Here is a 20,426-nt window from a genome sequence, read left to right as displayed (position 1 = left end):
TCACTAGTCGACTACTATCCAGGCATAGCTATCTATTAGATCCCAGAGAAACCTACAAAACCATATTCCACTTCACCCTCTTCTCCTTCATCATCGCCAAAACCCCAACAGGCAAAAACCGCTTCTCCACCAGAGTCATCCCACCAAACCGTTTCAAGACATCGTCCGAATAAAGCTGCAAGATCCACCTTACTTCAGGACCCTGGGCGGACAGTTGCAACTGCCCAGACACCGCATCAAGGGCATCACGGCAATCCCGCGTTACCTGGATGACCTTTGTATGCGGAACCACCATCAGATCCTCATATAAGAGCCGGAGGCTGTTGCTACGCGATTCCCGATATCGGGTATACTCCTCGAAGGACATGAAGGAGTGTATCTCCGCTCCGGTGACAACTAAGGGTTCCCCTGAGTTGGGCCGGGGATTGACGGTTTCGGCGCGCCGGCGGCGTGTTTTCTCGGACGTCTCGGAGAAGGTTTTCTTCGCGAAGGCGTAGCTGTCGCGTTCTTCTTTCTTGAAGCGTTCGATGCGCTCGATCGGGGATAGGTCCAGTGAGTCCCGCATCAGAAGGACCGAGATGAACGGGTTGCGCAGGCCTAGGCCGCCCAACTCAGCGGGGAGGAAGAAGAACGCGTCTGGAATGTCGGAGACCCCGAATTGCGACTCGATTTTCCTTCGCAGATGTTCTGTTACCGTGCTAGCAATCTGGCCACTCCCGCCATTGAACAACGTATTTTGCATCTTCTCGTATGTAGAGAGAATGGCATCGATGTGTGCGCGCCCAAAGCAGTGCGCGGGCTGCCCGAACGTGTTCTTGAAGAAGCGTCCGATGCAACTGTTCCATGTCCGCACCCAGGAGATAACACTGTCGCATCTGCTGAGTTGTTTCTGAAGCTGGGAAACGTGTGCATTGACCTGTGCTTGATCGATCTCCCAGGTCTCGGATTTTGCGTTGAGTGTTAGGAATCCGAATGTGACCGGGCCTGTGGGGAGGCGTGCGGTGATCTCGGGATCCAGGTTGTCTGCCAGGTACACTGAGCCTGTTTTGCTCTGGTTGAATTCCAGTCCGGTTACTTTCGCATACGCTTGCATGACCTCCCATGCCCTGGCACATTTGTCTGGCTTGCCGCAAACCCATAGGTCGTCGTGGATGCGGTAAAGGAGCAGGCCTGTCTCCCGATTAACAGCCAGATCCATAGGGAAGAGCACCAACTCTCCAGTCAACTTCTCCATCGCGTGGGAAATTGGAACGCCTCGCCTGCGAATACGAGGTCCAGTCTGCATCCGTCTCTCAGCGGAATGATCCAAGTTCAATGGAGCTGCGAGGTACTTCTGAAAGAATGCGAGCCATTCAACGGGAAAGCCGAAGAACCTCATAACGGCGAGAATGGTGCTGTGCGGCAGCGCAGTAGCGTACCATTTCATGTCCGACTGTACCACCGCTGCCTGACCATATATCTGACGCTCAAGCAGGACCTGGGATGCAACCTTTCGCAAGAGCAGCTGTTTCATGTTCGACGGCCCATCGATGCCTCTGTCTGCGCCGGCTTCATTATTCTCATCATCGTACAGCATACCCCGTTCCGATAACGATGTCTCGGTCAGAGGCATGTGAAACAGGAAATCGGACTCCAGGTAGTCATTCTTACGGCTCGTTTCGATATTGCTTGCTCTATCATAGTCACTTAGGTAGAATTGTCGGCGCAGGCGGTCCCGCTCCGTCATTCGTGGGCTTGGATGCCAATTCCAGACCGATTTCTTCTCAATGAACTCTTTCAGTATGGTTTTGATAATTGAGCACAGACGGACAGCAATGTACTGGGCAAAAATGGTCTGGAGAACGTCGTCATCGATCCAGATGCGATATTTCCCGTTCAGTTGTTGGCGAGGCAAAACCGGGATCCCGTCTTCGGCATGCCAGTCCCAGTTCTTCAGGTCTGCGTATCGCATGTTCAGAACGTCCGCGATTTCAGTCAATGCAACGCTATTCTCCAAGCAGTATTTCAAGATCCCCTGTTTTTCCTCGCTGAGAAGATCCTCGGTCAGGAGTCCATGGATACAGGATCGGATGGAATATATGTTAAATGGATCTGTTTTATGCCAGAGCTCAGAACATTCTCGGCCAACTCTCTCCCTGAGCTTATCCAGAGCAATCCTGCTGTCCTCATCGGGGAAAAGATTATCGAGAAGCGCATGAATCTCATCCTCATCGGTTTCCAACGGCTCAAACACCACCCTTTCAAACTGATCACACAATTGCTGCAATCGCTGCTTCTGTCGCTCCTCAACTACCAAGTAATCCTCCTCTTCTTCGGGGATCTGGTTTGATCCAGAAGAAGAAGAAGGGGGATCCATCCACTCCGTAAGCAGCCGAGAATACAGATCCGCAATGTTCAATCTCATACTATGAGCATCCAGCGTGGCGACCAGATGCTCCTGGAACGAGTCCAGCTTCGCCTCCGGGATGGAAGAATCATAGCGCGCCTGGTCGAGCCAGCGCTCAATGTTGGCTGTTTTGGAATCCTTTGCGTTGTCGTCATCAGAGCGGAGTTCTTTTAGCCCCTGTAGAATACATGCTACCCTGTCTCGCGGGTCTGTTTGTTGAGCTGCCGCTGCGAGGACTCGGGACTTGGAGGACTCGTATGCTATGCGTTGCTTTTCTAGTTCGCGGATCTTGCTTTGGGTTAGGGATTGGAGGGTTTTGGAGAAGGTTGTGGTTGTTGTGGCCATTATGGGAGAATGAAATCGAGAAATGGAATGAATGATATATAATTGAAAGAGATGGGAATGGGTAATAATTGCTAATCTTGAATCAGTGGTTGTTGAAAGAAGTCCGTGTCATCGTCGTTTTTATACATCGTGGGCGGGCTTAGGCAGAGGTGGCTGCCTGAAAGGATCGGCATGCTCCCTCGCATAAACCACGCTCGGAATCTTAGGTCGCTCCCGCATATTCAGTTCGTACTGCAGGATTAGCCTGGTCATTTTATTTCTGGTGGTCGGACATGTATGGGTTGACAATATAGGATCAGGACTAAGGCAGAATTATGCAGGTTACTCAATTTGCCTATTTTCTCATTTACACACATAACCTCAAACTGCTTGTTTAGTGCTGCTTTTTACACAGGGTTCCAAATTGCAGTGCTCCATTGTATATCTAACACTCTGGGTCGTGCACAATGGTGCATTCCGAAATTTTCATATCCTCGTTGGACTTCCCGCTTAGTTTCGAGATAGTTGGTTTCGTATCTCTTGGTCATAAGACGGTCCAGTCTCGTTAATTAATGCAAGAGAGACGTCAACATGAACTTGCCGGAACCATTTCCCGATCCAAGAAGCATTAAGAACAACAGATACACGTGCGAAAAACGTGGGTGAGAGAAGCAGGACGCTTCAACAAGCAGTTTCGACTTGTCGTCCATCCCGTCCAGAAATAATCTCAGCCAAGTGTCGACCAAAAGTCGTAATACACCTTGAGCAGCTCAGGAACAGGTCTGAGTTCGGTTACGTCCGGATGATCGGCTATTGCTTGACGGAGGTTCTCTGTGCCATAAGCAGCCATATACTCCCAATCGTCCCACCATATCTGGTGCGCGGGTAGTCTCTCTGCTAGGATATAACTGGTTACTTCGGTTTGTGAATCTGGCTCCTTAGTGAATCTTTTAAAGAATTGGACAGTGGGAATGGAAATGAGAGGAGTAGGGGAATAGTTGCTTAAGATCTTGTAGACCTCGCTCAGAGTTATGACCTTGTCTTGGTCTGGCTGGGTTACATTGAAAGCATGGCCAAGGCTAGTGCTATTTAATGAGATCCGGGATATTGCAGAACAAGCAAAGTCTACCGGAACAAAATGGAACCGCTGCTGTGGGGGATTGGGATAACAACCAAGCCGAATACAGTTGGCCATGAATCTGTTGACCATATCCTCCTTCTTACACGCGCCTGTGCGACTGTCACCAGTAACAACGGTTGGCCGATATATTGCTATAGGGAACCCATTCTCAATAGCATCCCAGGCAATACTTTCAGCGACAAACTTGCTTTGCGTATAGCCAATACTTTGTGTCACATTATGGGCCTCCACACGTGGTCGGACGTCCTCAGGGACAGGGCCGGTGAGGTTTTCGGTGATACCACACGCGGAGATACTTGAGCAATAATGTACAGGCTTCAATCGCTCGGTATTGGCAAATCGGAGAATTTCAAGGAGGCCAAGGACATTCGGACCCCTGTGAACTGAGTACGGCAGGGTGTAATTGGCATACCCCGTAAAATGAAAGATCACACTCGACCACTGCGCCAAGTGACTGAAGGTTTCTGGCCGTAGACCGAGGTTCTTCTTGGTCACGTCGCCAGGAATTGCGATAATCTTGGATTTAAAATCAACGGGAAGACCATATTTGGAAAACGTTTGCCTGATCCTTGTATGGCCCAAGTCTGACGTACTTGCCCGAACCAAGCATGCAATCTGCTTGACCTGGGGTAAGGAGATAAGTTCCGACAGGAGGAAGGCCCCAAGGAATCCAGTTGCGCCAGTGAAGAAAACATTCCCCTCAGACTCTGATGTCCAATATGGGCTGGCATTGGAGATGGGTCGCATTGTTTTACCAAGTGTCAAGTCATCGTGGTAACCAGGCTCCTCGGCTCCGTCGGGGTCACCACCTTGTCCTTCGCTGCCTTTGTGACCCTTGTGCGTGTGCTTATCACGGAGCTTCTGGACGGCGATCTTACCGAGCCCACCGACGGTACCTGAGTTTGAGACCTCTACTAGCGTAATATCAATTCCAGCATGTCGGCGGAACCAAGTGCGAATCTCGATTGTCATCAATGAATCGATTGGAATATTGGAAAATTCCTCCAGAGTCATATCTTCCGGTCGCGATGTGTAGGAAGCGACCAATTTACCAAGTTCAAGAAGTATCTTTTCCTCGGTCTCCGGTCGATCGAGCAGTAATGGGTTGTTCTTGATAGCTTCCATGTGCTCCCTAAGCTCATCAGCCTTGGAGCCCTCTACAGGCTGTTCCATGGTGGCAATGATGTTTTTCCATATATCAAACCGGGCCTCCTTAGTCCAGGCTGAAGCAAATTCTGCGAAGGATAGAGTCCTCGTCGTTCCGAGCCCAACAACGACCTGATTTTGGCGGGACAAGCGCTGCGCTAGTACCGCAGCCTCGACTGCTTGAAGGAATTGCCGTTCGTCTAGCACTTGTAAAGACTTGGATTGCGACGCTTGTAATGCTGAGATGAGCGAGGCCTCTGACGCGTAGCCAATGTCCCCCATGAGGCCCAGGTCAATCACATGGGCCGGCAAATTCAGGGACTGGCGATATTTTACAAAAGCGTCCAAAAAGGTATTTGCAGCGCCATAGTTGGCTTGGCCAGGCCAGCCCATAATGCCTGCCATTGAACTGAGAAGCAGGAAAAAGTCCAATGGCTTATCCTTCAGGACGTGATGAAGGTTCCAGGTTCCTTTAACCTTGGGAAACAATGCGGCAACCCACTCTTCGTGGACCATATTGTGAAAACTTTGATCCTGCGAGACAGAAAGCATCAGTCAATCTGTAGTTTAAAGCTGTCAAATTTGATATACCTTTAAAACCATTGACAATTGGATAACGCCTGCAAGTGGCGTTTTGGCGGCAGAAACCGCACGCCGAACGTCATCAATGTTTCCTACATTTCCCACAACAGTGATCGCATCACAGCCCTGGCATTCTAATGTCTTTATAAAAGAGCTACCGTCGATGGTATTTCCAGCAGTGCGTGAAAGAAAGACTAGATGGCGGGCTCCCTTTTCAACCATCCAGGTTGCAACGGCACGGCCGAGGCCTCCAAGACCACCAACAAGAAGGTATGATGCATGTGCCGGGAAATAAGAGACCCTTTCGTGAACTCGGGCAACTGGAAGTGTCGACGGGTCGTCTGGCATTTTGACGACAATCTTCCCCATGTGCTGTCCACTTTGCATATACCGGAAGGCCTTTGCCACATCGGCAGCATCGAATACAGTTACTGGGCTGATAGGCCCCGCCTTGCCTTGATGGAAGTATTCCATGACACTTCCGATCATTTCGTGTAGGACTTCAATATCCCCGTCAAGAACCTGAAGCAGGTCTATCCCAACAAACGACCGATTATCAAGGAACCTGTCCATCTCCAAGAGGCCATGTCCCAGAAAGTCTCTCTTCCCCAGTTCCAGCATTTTGCCGAACTTCGCAACGCATTGCCAAGATGCATGGAGCAGGTCACCGGACAAAGAGTTGAGGACTAAATCGACACCGCGACCCTCGGTCTTCTGCAACACGCCTTGCAGGAAGGACGAACTTCTCGAGTCAAATATATGGTCAGCGGGGATGTTCAAGTTGTCTATGAGATGCCTAGCCTTCTCTTCACTTCCAACGGTCGCGTAGATCACAGCTCCCATTAGCTGACATAGCTGTACCGCACCCAGCCCCACGCCACCACACGCAGAATGTATCAGGACTGATTGGCCTGGCTTGAGGCCGCCGACGTTTATGAGAGAGTAGACTACAGTAGCATAGACACAAAGTATTGTGGCAGCACCCTCCAGCGAAACGTTGTCCGGAACTGGGATACATCGTTCCACCCGGACCACTTTTCGAGTAGACATGAGGCCTGACTGAGAGACCATGATTTTATCGCCGGGCGAGAATCGACTGACAGCAGAACCCACTCGCCGCACAATTCCACTGGCTTCCAAGCCGACATGGGCCACATCCCCCATGAAGCCCATCACGGTCATCAGGTCCTATGTACGTTAGATTGATTATCGCATGAGCAAGTATAGTACACTGTGATTCTCACCCTAAAGTTAAGGCCAACGTATTTTATGTCAAGTTCAATTTCCTCCTTCTGCAGGTCGTTGGGCGTTATATCTGCGCAGGTCCATGTCAGGGAATCCAGCATTGCGTAGGACTCAATATCTAGCACTCTCGGGGCTTGGATCTCGCTGGCCTCGACTTGTCCCTCGAATGAATTCCACCGGAACCGGGGAACCTGTACACTTCCCTCCCGGACAGCGAATTCATATTCCGGTGATGCGCCAGGACCATCCCGCTGAGACAAAAGTCGCTCAAATACATGAACAACAGGCTGCAGTGCAGTCTTTTCCACTTGGTCGATCTCTATGGTAGCAAAATGAAGCATAACCTCATGTCGAATAGTTCGGGCCAGGCCCAGCACTAACGCATATCTAGGATCGTCGCACTCCGGTTGAACAGACCGTGTAACCCAAAGCAGATGGCCATCTACCAAATGCGAAACATACGACTGGAAGCTCTCAAAATCGGCTGGTGTGAGCTCATGAAAAAAAGGACCCTCGAGGTCGATCACCGATATTATGTTTGAATGAGGTGATGGCATCTGCTTAAGGGTGCACCAGTGGACTGAGTATCCCGCCTCTACAAGGGCATTCGCGAGATCTCGGGCCCAGTCGTTAATCACTGTGTGATAAAGAAGCGAGACCTCTCCTTTTAGAGGGAACTTGGCAGCTGGCACCCTTGACAAGATGCGTGCATTCAGTTGATATGGCGGCTCATCATCATATCTGAAAGTCTCCACACCCGTAAATCCAGCGTCCAACAGCTTATCATGCCATTCGTCCACGGGGATATATGGTTGCTCTTTTCGGCCATCGCCGTCACCCAGCCACCAACCCGGCAGGATACCCATGATGTAGTCGATTATTGGAATGGTACAGGTCAGTTCGATCAGTAACAGGCGGCCACCTGGGACAAGCAGCCTACGGACATTTCGCAATGCGTCTGAAATCCGCGGAGTTGCATGTATCACATTGGCCGCAATAATGAGCTCATAGCTTTCTGGCTCGAAGCCTTGCTCAACCGGGTCGCGACTGATATCGAGGGTAGCGTATTCCATGGCCGGATAGGACTTATATTTCTCCCTCGCTTCTAGAAGGAACCCAGGAGATATATCTGTAAATGTATATGTGGAATATAATCTATTGCTGTGGTCCAATGTGAGACCCTGCAAGGCAACCAGAGTATCTCCGCCAGTACCACCTCCTACTTCTAGCACCCGGAGCTGTGGATATGAATGCCCAAGTAAGGATGCGAATTCATGCCAGGATCCGATCCGAGCAGATCGCTCGTAAAAGGAGTTGAGCACACCATCCTCTACCAGAAGGTCGATAGGCTCCAGCTGGCCCTCCAAAAGCTTATGCAATGAATCGAGAATCCGTTTGCATAAGACATAAAATGGATAGCCGAAATCTCGCGGCTGCATAGATTTAAATGTCTCGAACTCTGCTGCGCGTTCCGCCGGACTCAGGGAACAAATGTCTCTTAGTTCTGGCACGAGCATAGGGGCATTATCACGCATGTACTCATAGTTAGATGATACCCAGGATTGCCATTTCCTCAGATGTTCCTGTGTGGGCTGTGAACGTCTCATCTGATGATAGTATTCCACGCCATAAAGACTAACTATCCTAAAGGTTTTACGGTGACCGTCTAAGAGGCTCTGTGATGGGGAGAACAATTTTTCAACAGGGAAAAAGTCGATGTGAGGACCCCAATGGGGTGTCGCAGCTACTGGAAGCTTGGGATTCCCTATATCTGGTCCTTGAATGCTGAAAAAAAGGCCGTGATACAAGTTGAGTGTTACTTGGCCGTCGGTGACGAGCATCGCATTTCCTCGCATCATTCCTCCCGAGGTGTCACACGAGACATCGAGGGACATCGTTCCCCTTCCACTGCCTATATAAAGCTCTTCGATAGCCGTCGGAATTGCCAAGCGGGTCATTTGGCGAGGGATGCCATGGCTTGCTGCCACACTGAGCAGTTGCAGGCTCTCGTCTATAATAATCGGGTGTAGCACGTATTCGCTCGTGTACAAACATTCCTCATCCCGTAATGTCGCGGCAGCTTGGTAGCTTGATGGACTGGCCGAGATGTGCTCAAGTCCTCTGAACTGGGGACCATATTCTAACCCACGCTTTTCTAAGGCGTTGTACCACCTTTCAGATCTGACCAATCTAGGATAAGGTATGATTTCTTTGGCCTTGAAGGTCTTGTCCGATGCGGGCCTAACTTGGCCGATACAGTGCTTTTTCCACGTGCCGTTTTGATAGGCCAATATTGTAAAGTCATACCATACGGAATCAATATTATCGGCAAGCCTGGCCGGTCGGAGAGTTGTAATAATCTCTGTTGCAATAGATGCCTCTAATGTCAAGGCAGCACGCATAAACATGTTTCTCACTGAATATTCATCTGACTCTGTTATTTGCCGAATTGCTTCTCCCACCATTGCAACATAGCCTGCACAGGGGAAAACCACATCCCTGCCGATCCGATGGTCTCCAAGCCAAGGCACCTGGTCTATCTGCAGGATATTCCTCCATGACGGTTCAACGCTAGATGACTCAAGCACCCTCGAGCCCAGAAGCTCATGGTGAGGCTCATGACGTAGCCTCCAGTGGCTTGCTAGACGTGATTCATTCCAATATCTCTCACCATGTTGCCAAGAATACGGGGGAAGGTCACTTAGAGCCACGCCGTTGCTAATAATGGCGCCAAAATCAACAGGAATGCCATGCATAAACATCTGGCCACCCGTCGCTAATAGGCTTTGCCACTCCCCAGTTCCTCTGCGTATTGTAGGAACATACAACGGAGATTTTTCTTTGCTGGATTGTGCTTGGAATATTTGCCTCAGGGGGGCAGCAAGAGTAGAGTGCGGGCCAATCTCTAGAAACAGCTGTGCCGGTCCGTTGTCATCCAGGCTACCCTGCACTGCGGTTCTAAACAAAACGGTAGATGACAAGTTCTGGGACCAATACGCGGCATCAAGTTTGGTGGGCTCAATAATCGGTGTCGAGGTTACACTCGAATAAAGAGGAAGCATGGAGCTATTGTGATATATATGCGGTGATATCAGTGACTCATAAATATGTCTGGACCTCAGCATGTGGTGGGAATGATAGGCAACATCTACCGCAAGACGCCTGCACATAACATTCTCATCAGCGTTGTGAATTCTGTCGAGAACGCGGTCTAAGGTTTGCTTATCGCCTGATAGTGTGACGCTGATTGGGCTGTTCTCACATGCAATAGTCACACCTTCTTCCAAGAACGCGTGGGCAGTGTCCGGGCTAATACCAACAGCAGCCATTGCTCCGGAACGGCTCATTGACAAAGCCTTTATCGCTTGGCCACGGAGGTAAGATATAATGATAGCTACACGATCGGAGATAGCTCCAGAAGCATACGCTGCAGCTATTTCTCCACTTGAATGGCCCACCACCGCCGATGGAACGATACCCCACTCCCGTAGCAGATTGACGAGAGCAATCTGGATCGCTGTACAAAGAGGTTGGGCAAATTCAGCATGTGCCACGCGGCTAGTCGCCTCATCTTTAGAAAGTTCCTCTGGCCTTGGTGAGTGGGAATGATGTCCGCAGTTTAAAGGGGCGGGGATAACATACCTTCAATACTCCAAGGAGGCGCTTCCCTCAGCTCCGTCAAAATCTTGTCCATCCGGTGAATGTCTTCGCGGAATTTTGGGAATCTACACATAAGTTCCACCCCCATCGTCGGCCACTGGGCTCCCTGGCCGGAAAATACGAAAACTGGGCATGGAGCCGTGGATTGCGCTTTTTGAAAGGTCGGAAGAGACCCATCCTTGTCCGCTACGGCAAAGGCTCTGTAAGGCAGGTGATATCGTCTTCGCGCAAGGGTGAAAGCTAGATCGTTCAAACATGATGGACTAGCTTCGATATACCTTGTAATCCTCTCAATTTGCCCATCTAACGATCTCTTTTCCTTTGCCGAGAGAACCAAGAGGTGGTAATCCGGCTCAGAGGCCAGTCGTGCCTCTGGACTAGTTTTCCGCAGTACAGAAGATGCAGAATCTAATATAACCTGGCAGACTTAGTATTCTAAATCACTGCTGCATCGACTCGCGCGATAGACATGCGTACATGAGCGTTGGTGCCCCCAATGCCAAATGAATTGACGCTGATCCTCTCCTTCCTATCGGATGGCCACGGTGTCGGCTCCACAGGCACTTGCAGTTTCGCATCTTCGAAGGGAACTATATATTAGGAAACCAATCAGTGAGTAAGTCGAAGAATTGCCCAGAGAAAGACATGCAACACCCACTCTTTGGGTTTGGTTTGTGGAAGTGCACATTGGGAGGAATGGTCTTCTTCTCTAGTGCCAAGACACACTTAATGATACTCGTGATTCCCGACGCGCCTTCCGAGTGACCGACATTTGGCTTAACCTTCTTGGGATTAGCGACCGTCGACCTTTCAAATCAACCAGAGATCCTGAAGCGAAACATAAACGACGACGACGACATACTGCTCCAATATATATTCCCTTTTCGCCAAATATGTTGGCCACACCGGTCGTTTCTGCAGTATCTCCAGCTATGGTACCTGTTCCGTGACACTCGAAAAATGCAGTCTTCAAGATATCATCACCTTCGATGTGGGCCTTTTTATACGCTCGTCTAATCAACCTCTCCTGTGCTTTAGGATCGGGAGTGGTAATGCTGGGTGTTTTGCCGTCACAGTTGACCGCCGTTGACCGGATAATGGCACGTATGGGGTCGGCATTTGCTAGCGCATCAGCGAGTGGCTTGACAAATACTGCATTTATTGCCTCGCCTCTTCCGTACCCATCAGCAGCTGCATCAAATGTTCTGCAGAGTCCACTGGACGAGATAACCAAGTTTTCTGACATCGTTGTTGTCATGGTCGGGCTCATAATAAGGCTTGTTCCGGCAACAATCGCAGATGAGCATTCCCCTGTATATATTGCCTGGCACGCTTCGTGTAAACCGACCATGGACGATGAGCAACCTGTTCGGACGGTGACACTTGGCCCTGTCAAGTCGTATTCATATGAAACCCGATTCGACAGGGCAAAGTCACCAGCACTCATTACCCGATATCTATCATGTTGTTGTGTGTCCTTGCTCAAGAGATCCAACCAATCTTCCCCAAAGACGCCCACGAAGCATCCGATGTTCGTACCCTGCCAATTCGTCTGGCCGGCATTCTCCATGCACTCCCAGACTACCTCCAGCAGGAGTCTCTGTTGGGGATCGAGCTTCTCTGCTTCAGGTTTACTTATCTCAAAGAACCCGATGTCTAGTTGCGCAATATCTTGCTCTAAGAAGTAGCCATGTTTTGTCCGGACGGCGCCTTCGCGGGCCTCGTCATAGAATGCATCCACGTTGTACCTGGTTTCAGGAACCCTACATAGGCCATCGCGCTTGTTGACAAGAAAATTCCAAAATTCCGTTCCAGAGCTAACCCCACCCGGAAGCCGCATCCCCATCCCCACAATGGCGATAGGGAAGGGAACTAGGTCCTCCCTGACATTGTCGACAACGTACTCTGTCACTCTGTCCCTGTTCCCCCAGACTGGAGTCGGCCTGCGGACTGAGTTAGGATCTTTAACTTCTGCGGCTTCTGGAAATGCTACATTGCTACAGCATTGTTCCATACTTGCAGAAATATCCAGATAAACGAGGCCGACTCTTCTTAAAATAATTACCAACGGTTGCTGAAGCGGAACAACCGTATGGGAAGGGAATCTGTAAGAAAAGAGGGGTATATTGTCTTAACTAATAGGTCAAAGGTACTTTATACTATGTGAGCGAGCGTTTCCCATACTACCTTCCTTCAGCCCCATCACGTCGTACATATCATCAGAGATGCGGTATATTTTGTATGCGTAGGAGCCTCCACTTCTTATGGTTGGTTCTCAGCGGTTGTTCTGTCTATCCTCTACAGCCGTTTCCTTAAGCACTCATGCTACGAGTCGCAAATATGCTCTTTCCTCGATACAATCGACACATCTGGTCTACATGTCATGCCTCATAGATAGACTGTGCTACAAACTAATACGATAGCAAGGAGTGCAGGCTCTATACACGACAGGTCACAACAGCCGTCTTCCCAGAAACTGCCACATACTTCTTATCATCTTTCGCTAGGCAGGTCTAGTCATAATTGCCACGAGGTAGCTTGTAAGATTATAAATTCATTGAATTCCGTTGCATATGCTTATGATTTCCCGAGAAGCCCTTCAGTCCCCGGTTATCGTTCTTTTACCGGTGAATGCGTCGGGATATTTCAATCTCCACGTACGGCTACTTTCTATCGGCAGGATATAATGTTGTCGTGACATGAACACGGGTATTACATTCCACAGAGTTGTACATGGTCATTGAGTAACAAGCGCAATTGTGCCGAATACATTTAGTTGGAACTTAGGGAAGCAGCCTGCCCATTGCTCGGACAAGGATGTATTCAATGCCTTGCATCATAGCATGCGCTTGAAGTATGTGTAGTAGCTCTACTCTGTATAGCCAATGCCCGAACGAACTCTGAAGTTACTTTGTCTTGTTCTCCCTAACTAATACTAGATATATCTGATCTTCGAGCCTGCTCTCTTTACTATGCCAAGATCAGTACATGCAGCATAGATTTGAAAGCCACGAACCTATACTATACTAGGCATGTGGCGCACTACGTAATACGTGATTGCAAATCTAGAGCCAGTACCAGCATATTGGACATAACCTCCAAAGAAAGCTCTCGCGATATGCGCTGCTTTGTGACCGGGCATGAGCGTTACCTAATTCTCACAGGAACAACCAGAAAACACGTCCATTAACTTCAGCAATTCAGCCCAACGCGGATCATTCTGGATCTCGATGTTGCCATCCGGCGTCATGACTTTATAGTCGTCGCATTTCTTCGTGCCGTAGGAGTAGTCATTGTCTCCGCTGACGAAAGCAACTAGATCGCTAATCCAACTGTCCATTAACTGTCGTTCAGCAGTCTTCGGTCCATGCATCACCGAGTAACTAGATAAAAACCGTTAAAAAGATGTTTGTCTAGAACGAAGACTGAGGGATCTCCCAAGTCTCATACATACTTCCATATTGGTCGGTCCATCGCATGACTGACTCCAAATGCAGCAGGGGCTACCTTTTCGGTAATGAACGACATGCGGTATGCAATAAGATACCGCCACACGTCTTTAATATCCACTCCGTGTTGTAGTAAGTTATGGACCAAAAACCGCGACGGAGCCCGGACCTGGCCATCGGAGATAATTCGCCCGAACACAGCTTCCCAATCCTCTTTTCGGTCGGAGTCAGGAAGATGATAATGATGCAGCAATCGAGATGTCGTCGATGGGGAATAATAATTGGAAATCTGCAGCTCTAGAGATTCTTTGTTGGCCTGTGGGCCATTAGTCACGGCGTATAATGTTTCCTCGTTCAGAACCTCTCCGATCAATAAACGCAAGTGGCGTCTCTTAAACTCGTTTGCAAACGATCCATTCCGATAGTAGTCAAAGATGCCAGGGTGGATGAAAATGCCATCAGTAACCGGTCGGAATGTGTGATGCTTCAGTTTCATGACCGACTCGCACAACTCCTCGGCATCAATCTGGCGTAGCCTCTGGAGCTTTTCGGGCCCTGGTATTTCTAGGGGTATCTTTAAATATTCGCACAACTCATCGAACTGGGATTGACAGTCTTCTGGGCTTTTCGGTTGAGTGGGAATCGCATTAGAATACATCACAAGTCGTCGGAAATGATTGCGGGCGGACTCGTTCATCGATCCCCGAAAATCGTACAGCGTCTGTGCCTGAACGGCGTATGCGCCCGCGCTGCGTCCTGACAATGTAATGTTCTCAGGATCCCCGCCAAAGGCTGAGATGTTTTGATAGACCCACTCCATTGCCAGTCGCTGGTCCCAGAGGCCGTAATTGCCCACTTCTAGTCCACCGGACTCCTCTCTCAGTTCTTCGCCAGCCAAGAATCCGAACACGTTGAGCCGGTAACCTACTGCGACAAACACGGCATTCAACTGGCCGGTGGAGATAAGTTCGGTCGGATCCATCGATTCTTCCTGACTGGGGTCACCGATCTGGAACCAACCCCCATGAAACCAGATCATCACCGGCCATTTCGGATTAGTTTCGTCGGGCTTTCCGACCGGGGTCCAGATATTCAGGCGCAAGCAGTCCTCCCCAAAGACGTGTTGTGGAAGTTGTTTCTTCACGGAGGCGGAGTAGCTGGATTGTAAGCAGACTTTGCCAAACTTTGTCGCGTCATATGGCGTACCGTCCGGAGATGAGTATGAAAAGGACTCTGGCAATGGTCGTGGTTTTCGCCATCGATACTCGCCCGTCGGTGGTAGAGCGTAAGGTATGTCAGCGTATCTTCGAGATTTGCTGTCAAATTGGAGGCCGGAAATTTTTCCAGCATTGTTGGATAACTGTACTTCACACTCATTTGACTCGTAGGTTGAAAGTACGTTTCCCATGTTGCCTTTGTTAGCTTGCAAAGTTCTTCTTCCAGTTGATAAGCTTTCTCAATATATATTTCGGCGTAATCTATGACGGAACAATTTTGAAATAAAACACAAGAGACATCAAAATATAATAATACTCTGTATATTAAGTAGAGATTATCCAACAAAGAAAAATAAGAACAAAATAAAAACAGGAGTGAAAGGAAAAGTCTCGCGACTTGTTGGAGCTGTGCTGGTCAGGCGCAATATGTGACGAGGAAGCAATATGATTGGTCAGTCTAATCGACCGGCACGGGAGATAAAAATGTGGAGGCGGGCTTTGATAGTAATAATCCCATACACCTGCTTGACGAGTCATTCTTTACTCCGTATCTTCCCCGTCCTAATAACGATAAGAGCTTCAACGAAAGTCAAACAATACTGGCATGCGGGGTAGATTATCTTCCTAGGCTCAATGGATCAGGGCGATGCCGTTCGACCCCGTCGGAAACGCGTCGAGCGCGGCAAACGTTCAAAGGATGGTGAGTTCAACCACTGTTTATCCGCGCTGAGACCAATGCTCCATTTTAGCAATACTGACACGGTTCTGAAATTGAGGCTGTCGAACTTGTGTTGGCAAAAGGGTCAAATGTGACGAACAGCGTCCTGTCTGTGGACGATGTGTGCGACTTCAGTTGGTGTGCGAATGGGCAACCCCGCGACCTCCTCTCTCTTCGAGACGGAGGGGTTTTGGCCCAATAAAACATAGGAACAGCGATTCATGGACTCCACCACCGATATTACCACATTCAAAGCTACCTGATCAGCCATGTGAAGTATCCAGCATCAGTCTGGCCTCCCAGGAAAGCGGATTAGGTTCATCGATATTGAACGAAGACGAATATGAAGAAGTAGGTATTAAGGCTCATTCCAGGGTCCAGACATCAGCGCCAGAAATGGATATTCCGTCGTCCCTACTGTCTTTCATTCCCAAGGACTCCTTCCTCTTAGAACCAGTGGGAAGCCCTTCGCCTATTATACCCGTACTCACACCATGTCTTCCGGATACTAGACGGGGGGTCCAATCTAACACCTATGAAGAATATGACGCGCCACATGGTTACCCTGCAAACAGCCTCTTGGATCCTATACCTTTGCTAGTTATGAATTACACACGAAGCATCCCAACATATGGTGTCGATGACATGCAGGCATTGTCTTTCCATCGGACGATCTTCGGGCCAATGAAGTCAACACGCGCCCCTACTCAATCAGCTCAATCCCTTTTCGTCAATTATGTCATGGACAAGCAAATGGCGCTTCATTTCCTCCTCGCGGTCGCTCATAGTGAGCTCTCGCTGTACTATGGCAATGGGCTCGTTCTACCCCAAAGGTCTTATCAGCACTTCGACCAAGGTACAAAGTTGCTCCGCTACGCTTTGACCCCGCGAGGGCTTCCTGATCACGTTAACATGATGCTCTCCTTTTTGTACATGTATATGTTTTGGATGCGTCGCGACCAACCAGTCCCACAAAAGGTGCGGGAATTGAGTCAAACAGTAGTGAACTACGTGCGGACCCACAAGGTGGATGAGTTCTGCATTAATGATGGCGTGAATCTCTTCCCAGAGGCTTTCGCTGCTGGACTATTAATTCCAGGTCAAGTCCTTCTAGCGCGAATATTTACATATTTATACGATCGCGACGGTTTCTGCTCCTTCTTCGGGTGCGGTGGCTCCTTCGCTACATTTGTTAATGATGACTACTCTAAGAGACGTAAAATCTGGAGGCTCTCGCGGACCGTATTTCTTTTGTTCCCGGAAGAACAAGGGTTTCCTAGTGGGAGCTTGTCAGAGATCCATGAAGCAGCGATATTGGACCTGTATTTCACGCTCATTACCATTCACCATGAAATTAATATCTACAGCCAGGCCGGGATGCTGCACCGGTGCAGTGATCAACGAAGGCTAAAGCAGCACCTAGAGGGATTGAAAAAGGTACATACGATCGCATATACAGCTGTCAAGTGTCGTAGGATTTGACTGATTAGAACAGGAATACTCTTGCATCTTTTCACTGGTCGCAAATAACGAGCCACTGGGCACTTGCCGTCCATCTTTGATGGAGTGTGTTACTGTGACCTTTTTCTTCGCTCTGCAAATATACCTTCACCGGAGCTGCGAATCCGCCTTCGGCGCAGATCCTGTACCCGAAGAAGTCCGCTGCGCTCTCAGCTCACTAATCACTTGTGCGTACAATACAGTTACCATTGGGTCCGCCCAATTGCTGGAACGGTTCCAGTGGTCTCTATTCATTGGGGGGTTGGAGACACGCGATCCTGTACATCGAGGGTGGATCATAACGCATCTTTCAGACCCCGCACTTAAGAGAGTCTTTCAGCTCGTGCAGGAAGCAAAGAGACATTCACCAGTAACCATGCAAATCCTCCGACGAATAGTTGGTGGTGAGCCGTGATGAGACGGTTTAGCTGCTGCAGTTGGCCTTTTTCTTTCTCCCCTTTCTCCTGGCATCCCTGCAGTCTTGGTGTCCTCAATGAACTTATCCTTCATGGGGTTGGCCAATGTCATCCAATTGGCGACTCGGTAGTCTGTCACGAGAAGCCCTGTCGAGTGAAAGGGTCTTTTTGTGGTGAAAACGAACAGGCTGGGGTTTGCCCATAATTTGCGGGGGTGGAGACGGTCTTTTTACTGCCGGAGTCGGGAAGTCCGCCACTGACGCTTCGCCCCGACCTCGGCCCTCTCCCGTCGATTAAACAAGCCAATCATTTCGTCCTGATTGCCGGTGGAGGGCATGATCTCCACAATGATTCAAAGCAAGGGGGCTGTTGATTGCCAGCAATGAACCCAACCAAATGGCAACGCGTGAGCCGAGTCTTTCTCAGTCTCCTTTCTTAGCCACGATATCCCAAGTTCAATGTCTCTCTATCCTTATCAATTCCTGCTTAAAATCAGGATGCCCATCCCCGTATTTTGACTCTTCCATCTCTCGCCTATCTTGACATCGACTGTCAACGTTACACACCGGCAATCACAAGGAAGAGTTCATTAATTTTTCTGCCCTTGTTGTCGGTCATGGAAGAAAACCCTCGACCTAGTTTTGACCGGGACACAAAATGTACCGCGCCCTCAGACGCAGTCGACGGACAGAAAGAACGTGGATCGGTTGACGTACTTGGCCCGGAAGAGGAAAAGAGGCTGGTGAGGAAGATCGATTTCCAGTCAGTCATTTTCGTGACATGTATAGAGGGCCTCTCTGACTCACATCATTAGTTTGATGCCACTCTTGATCATTAGTTATGGCCTTCAGTTTCTGGACAGTCAGTATACTATTATATACCCAATGAAGATGGCGTGTATGCTTATAGAACCCACAGAGACAAGTCTATCTTACAGTGCAATCCTTGGATTGAAGGAGGATCTAGTATGTTATTATTAGACCCCTGGATGCCAGATATTTGCCTTTATACTGACTACTGAAAGAACCTTGTCGGGCAAGAATACAGTTGGGCTTCCAGTATCTTCTACATCGGCTATCTCGCGGCGTCGTATCCAATTTCCTTTGGATTCGTCAAATTTCCCCTGGGGAAATACCTTAGCTTACTGATGTGAGTTGAGTCGTTCGATACTGATCTCATCTCGCTGAGACATTCTAGTTTTCTCTGGGGCGTTGTCTTGACTTTCCATGCTCTTGCTAAAGATTACGCCGGACTCATGGTCTTGCGAACCTTTCTGGGCGTGTTTGAGAGCGCTATCAGCCCAGGCTTCTCTTTGATAACTGGGATGTGGTACACGCCATCAGAGCACGTTTCTCGCCACACATTCTGGTTCGCAGGAAATGCCAGTTTCAGCATCATCGGGTCGCTGATTGCCTACGGCATTGCCCACTATCGGGATCACTTCCCACAATGGAAGGTTTGTCTCCCCTTACGCCTTAATTTGCCTGTACACGAACTCACCAAGAATGTAGATGCTGTTCCTTATTTTCGGCCTCATAACTGTGGCGTGGTCGGTTGTATTGTGGTTTTACCTGCCAGACTCTCCTTCGAACGCCCACTTCCTTTCTTCTTCCGAACGTGAATTTGCTTCTCTACGACCGAAGAAATTTCAACGAACAACTCAAACGAAAAAGTGGAACCGAAATCAATTCATTGAATCTCTCATAGATCCTAAAACATGGTGGCTAGTGATTTTCTCATTCGTCATCTGTGTTCCAAATGGGGGCACGACTAGCGTATGTATATCCTAGGCTAGGGCTATAGCCGTTCTTTTAGAATCGATTTTCTTCATTGGCCTTGTGCTTTGGGCAGAACGCTGACACATAGAAGTTCCAATCTCTGCTGATTGCTGGTTTTGGCTACGATAAATATCAAACCATTCTTATGGGTCTTCCCGCGTCGGCCTTTCAGTTGGTCGTGGTCCTACTGGCAGCTATATTCTGCACGAACGTCCGCAAGTCCCGTTTAATTGCAATTATCATGATATTCGTTATGGCCCTTGCAGGTATCCTGATGGTCAAGTTGCTTCCATCAGAGCAAAAGCTGTCCCGGCTCGCCGGGTACTGGATGTCTTCGGCAATCGCTCCAGTTTTCCCCCTCATGCTGTCCCTCCACGCAAGCAACACAGCCGGGTTTACCAAAAAGTCGACCGTTGCGGCATTGATTTTTGTGGGCTATTGTGTTGGAAACCTGATCGGTCCCCAGTTTTTCAAAAACTCGGAAGCACCGTACTACCCTGTAAGTCATAGTCGAGTCGTAGATTGATGTGGTGAAAGGAATGCTGACGCGGCGCTCTATTAATAGACTGCCTATACCACCATTGTGATTTGTTATGCTATAGCTATGGCCTCAGCGGTTGTGTTTCGGGTCTACTTGGGGTGGGAAAACCGGCGACGTGATAAGCAGCACGGCGTGTATATCGATCCGGAAGAAACCCGAAAAATTGACCTGCACACGGACGAGGCCTTGGACCATGCTGATGAGACGGATATCCAGAACCGCAGCTTTCGATACATTGTGTAGGCTTTCACCCATTGCAAAGTCAAGTGGACATGAACATCATCCACAAAATTATCATATTTCAAATACATATAACTCGTTGC

At 49.1% G+C, this 20,426-nt stretch overlaps 5 protein-coding genes across 5 annotated transcripts; 2 read left to right on the top strand and 3 right to left on the bottom strand.

The window, feature by feature from the left end:
- Positions 1-34: 34 nt before the first annotated feature.
- BDV37DRAFT_262161 (uncharacterized protein) lies at positions 35-2,801 on the bottom strand. The gene has a single exon (XM_032083386.1). The coding sequence runs from the start codon at positions 2,729-2,731 to the stop codon at positions 53-55; it is 2,679 nt and encodes an 892-aa protein (XP_031936257.1). The 5' UTR covers positions 2,732-2,801; the 3' UTR covers positions 35-52.
- A 636-nt stretch (positions 2,802-3,437) lies between these two features.
- Positions 3,438-12,609, bottom strand: BDV37DRAFT_290625 (uncharacterized protein; the record flags this gene model as incomplete). Its single annotated transcript, XM_032088754.1, has 7 exons — positions 3,438-5,531; positions 5,589-6,767; positions 6,824-10,410; positions 10,467-10,902; positions 10,962-11,074; positions 11,143-11,266; positions 11,347-12,609. Coding segments are annotated over 7 exons (8,796 nt in total), but the record flags the coding sequence as incomplete, so codon positions are not given.
- A 1,026-nt stretch (positions 12,610-13,635) lies between these two features.
- Positions 13,636-15,433, bottom strand: BDV37DRAFT_290623 (Alpha/Beta hydrolase protein; the record flags this gene model as incomplete). The annotated part of the gene is made up of 2 exons (XM_032088753.1): positions 13,939-15,433; positions 13,636-13,867 (listed from the first exon to the last, which is right to left on the bottom strand). Exons 1-2 carry the CDS (start codon positions 15,339-15,341, stop codon positions 13,636-13,638), a joined length of 1,635 nt encoding a protein of 544 aa, XP_031936255.1. The 5' UTR covers positions 15,342-15,433.
- An 831-nt stretch (positions 15,434-16,264) lies between these two features.
- On the top strand, positions 16,265-17,783 carry BDV37DRAFT_288086 (uncharacterized protein; the record flags this gene model as incomplete). The annotated part of the gene is made up of 2 exons (XM_032088220.1): positions 16,265-17,305; positions 17,364-17,783. 2 exons carry the CDS (start codon positions 16,265-16,267, stop codon positions 17,781-17,783), a joined length of 1,461 nt encoding a protein of 486 aa, XP_031936254.1.
- A 617-nt stretch (positions 17,784-18,400) lies between these two features.
- BDV37DRAFT_290617 (major facilitator superfamily domain-containing protein) lies at positions 18,401-20,426 on the top strand (the record flags this gene model as incomplete). Its single annotated transcript, XM_032088751.1, has 8 exons — positions 18,401-18,546; positions 18,599-18,645; positions 18,703-18,749; positions 18,809-18,933; positions 18,982-19,240; positions 19,296-19,559; positions 19,654-20,061; positions 20,128-20,426. 8 exons carry the CDS (start codon positions 18,401-18,403, stop codon positions 20,344-20,346), a joined length of 1,515 nt encoding a protein of 504 aa, XP_031936253.1. The 3' UTR covers positions 20,347-20,426.

This window comes from Aspergillus pseudonomiae (genome assembly GCF_009193645.1).
Source record: "Aspergillus pseudonomiae strain CBS 119388 unplaced genomic scaffold BDV37scaffold_108, whole genome shotgun sequence".
NCBI classification, from domain to species: Eukaryota; Fungi; Ascomycota; class Eurotiomycetes; order Eurotiales; family Aspergillaceae; genus Aspergillus; species Aspergillus pseudonomiae.
The sequence above is the reverse complement of the archived record's forward strand: the minus strand, read 5'-3'. Positions and strand labels throughout refer to the sequence as shown.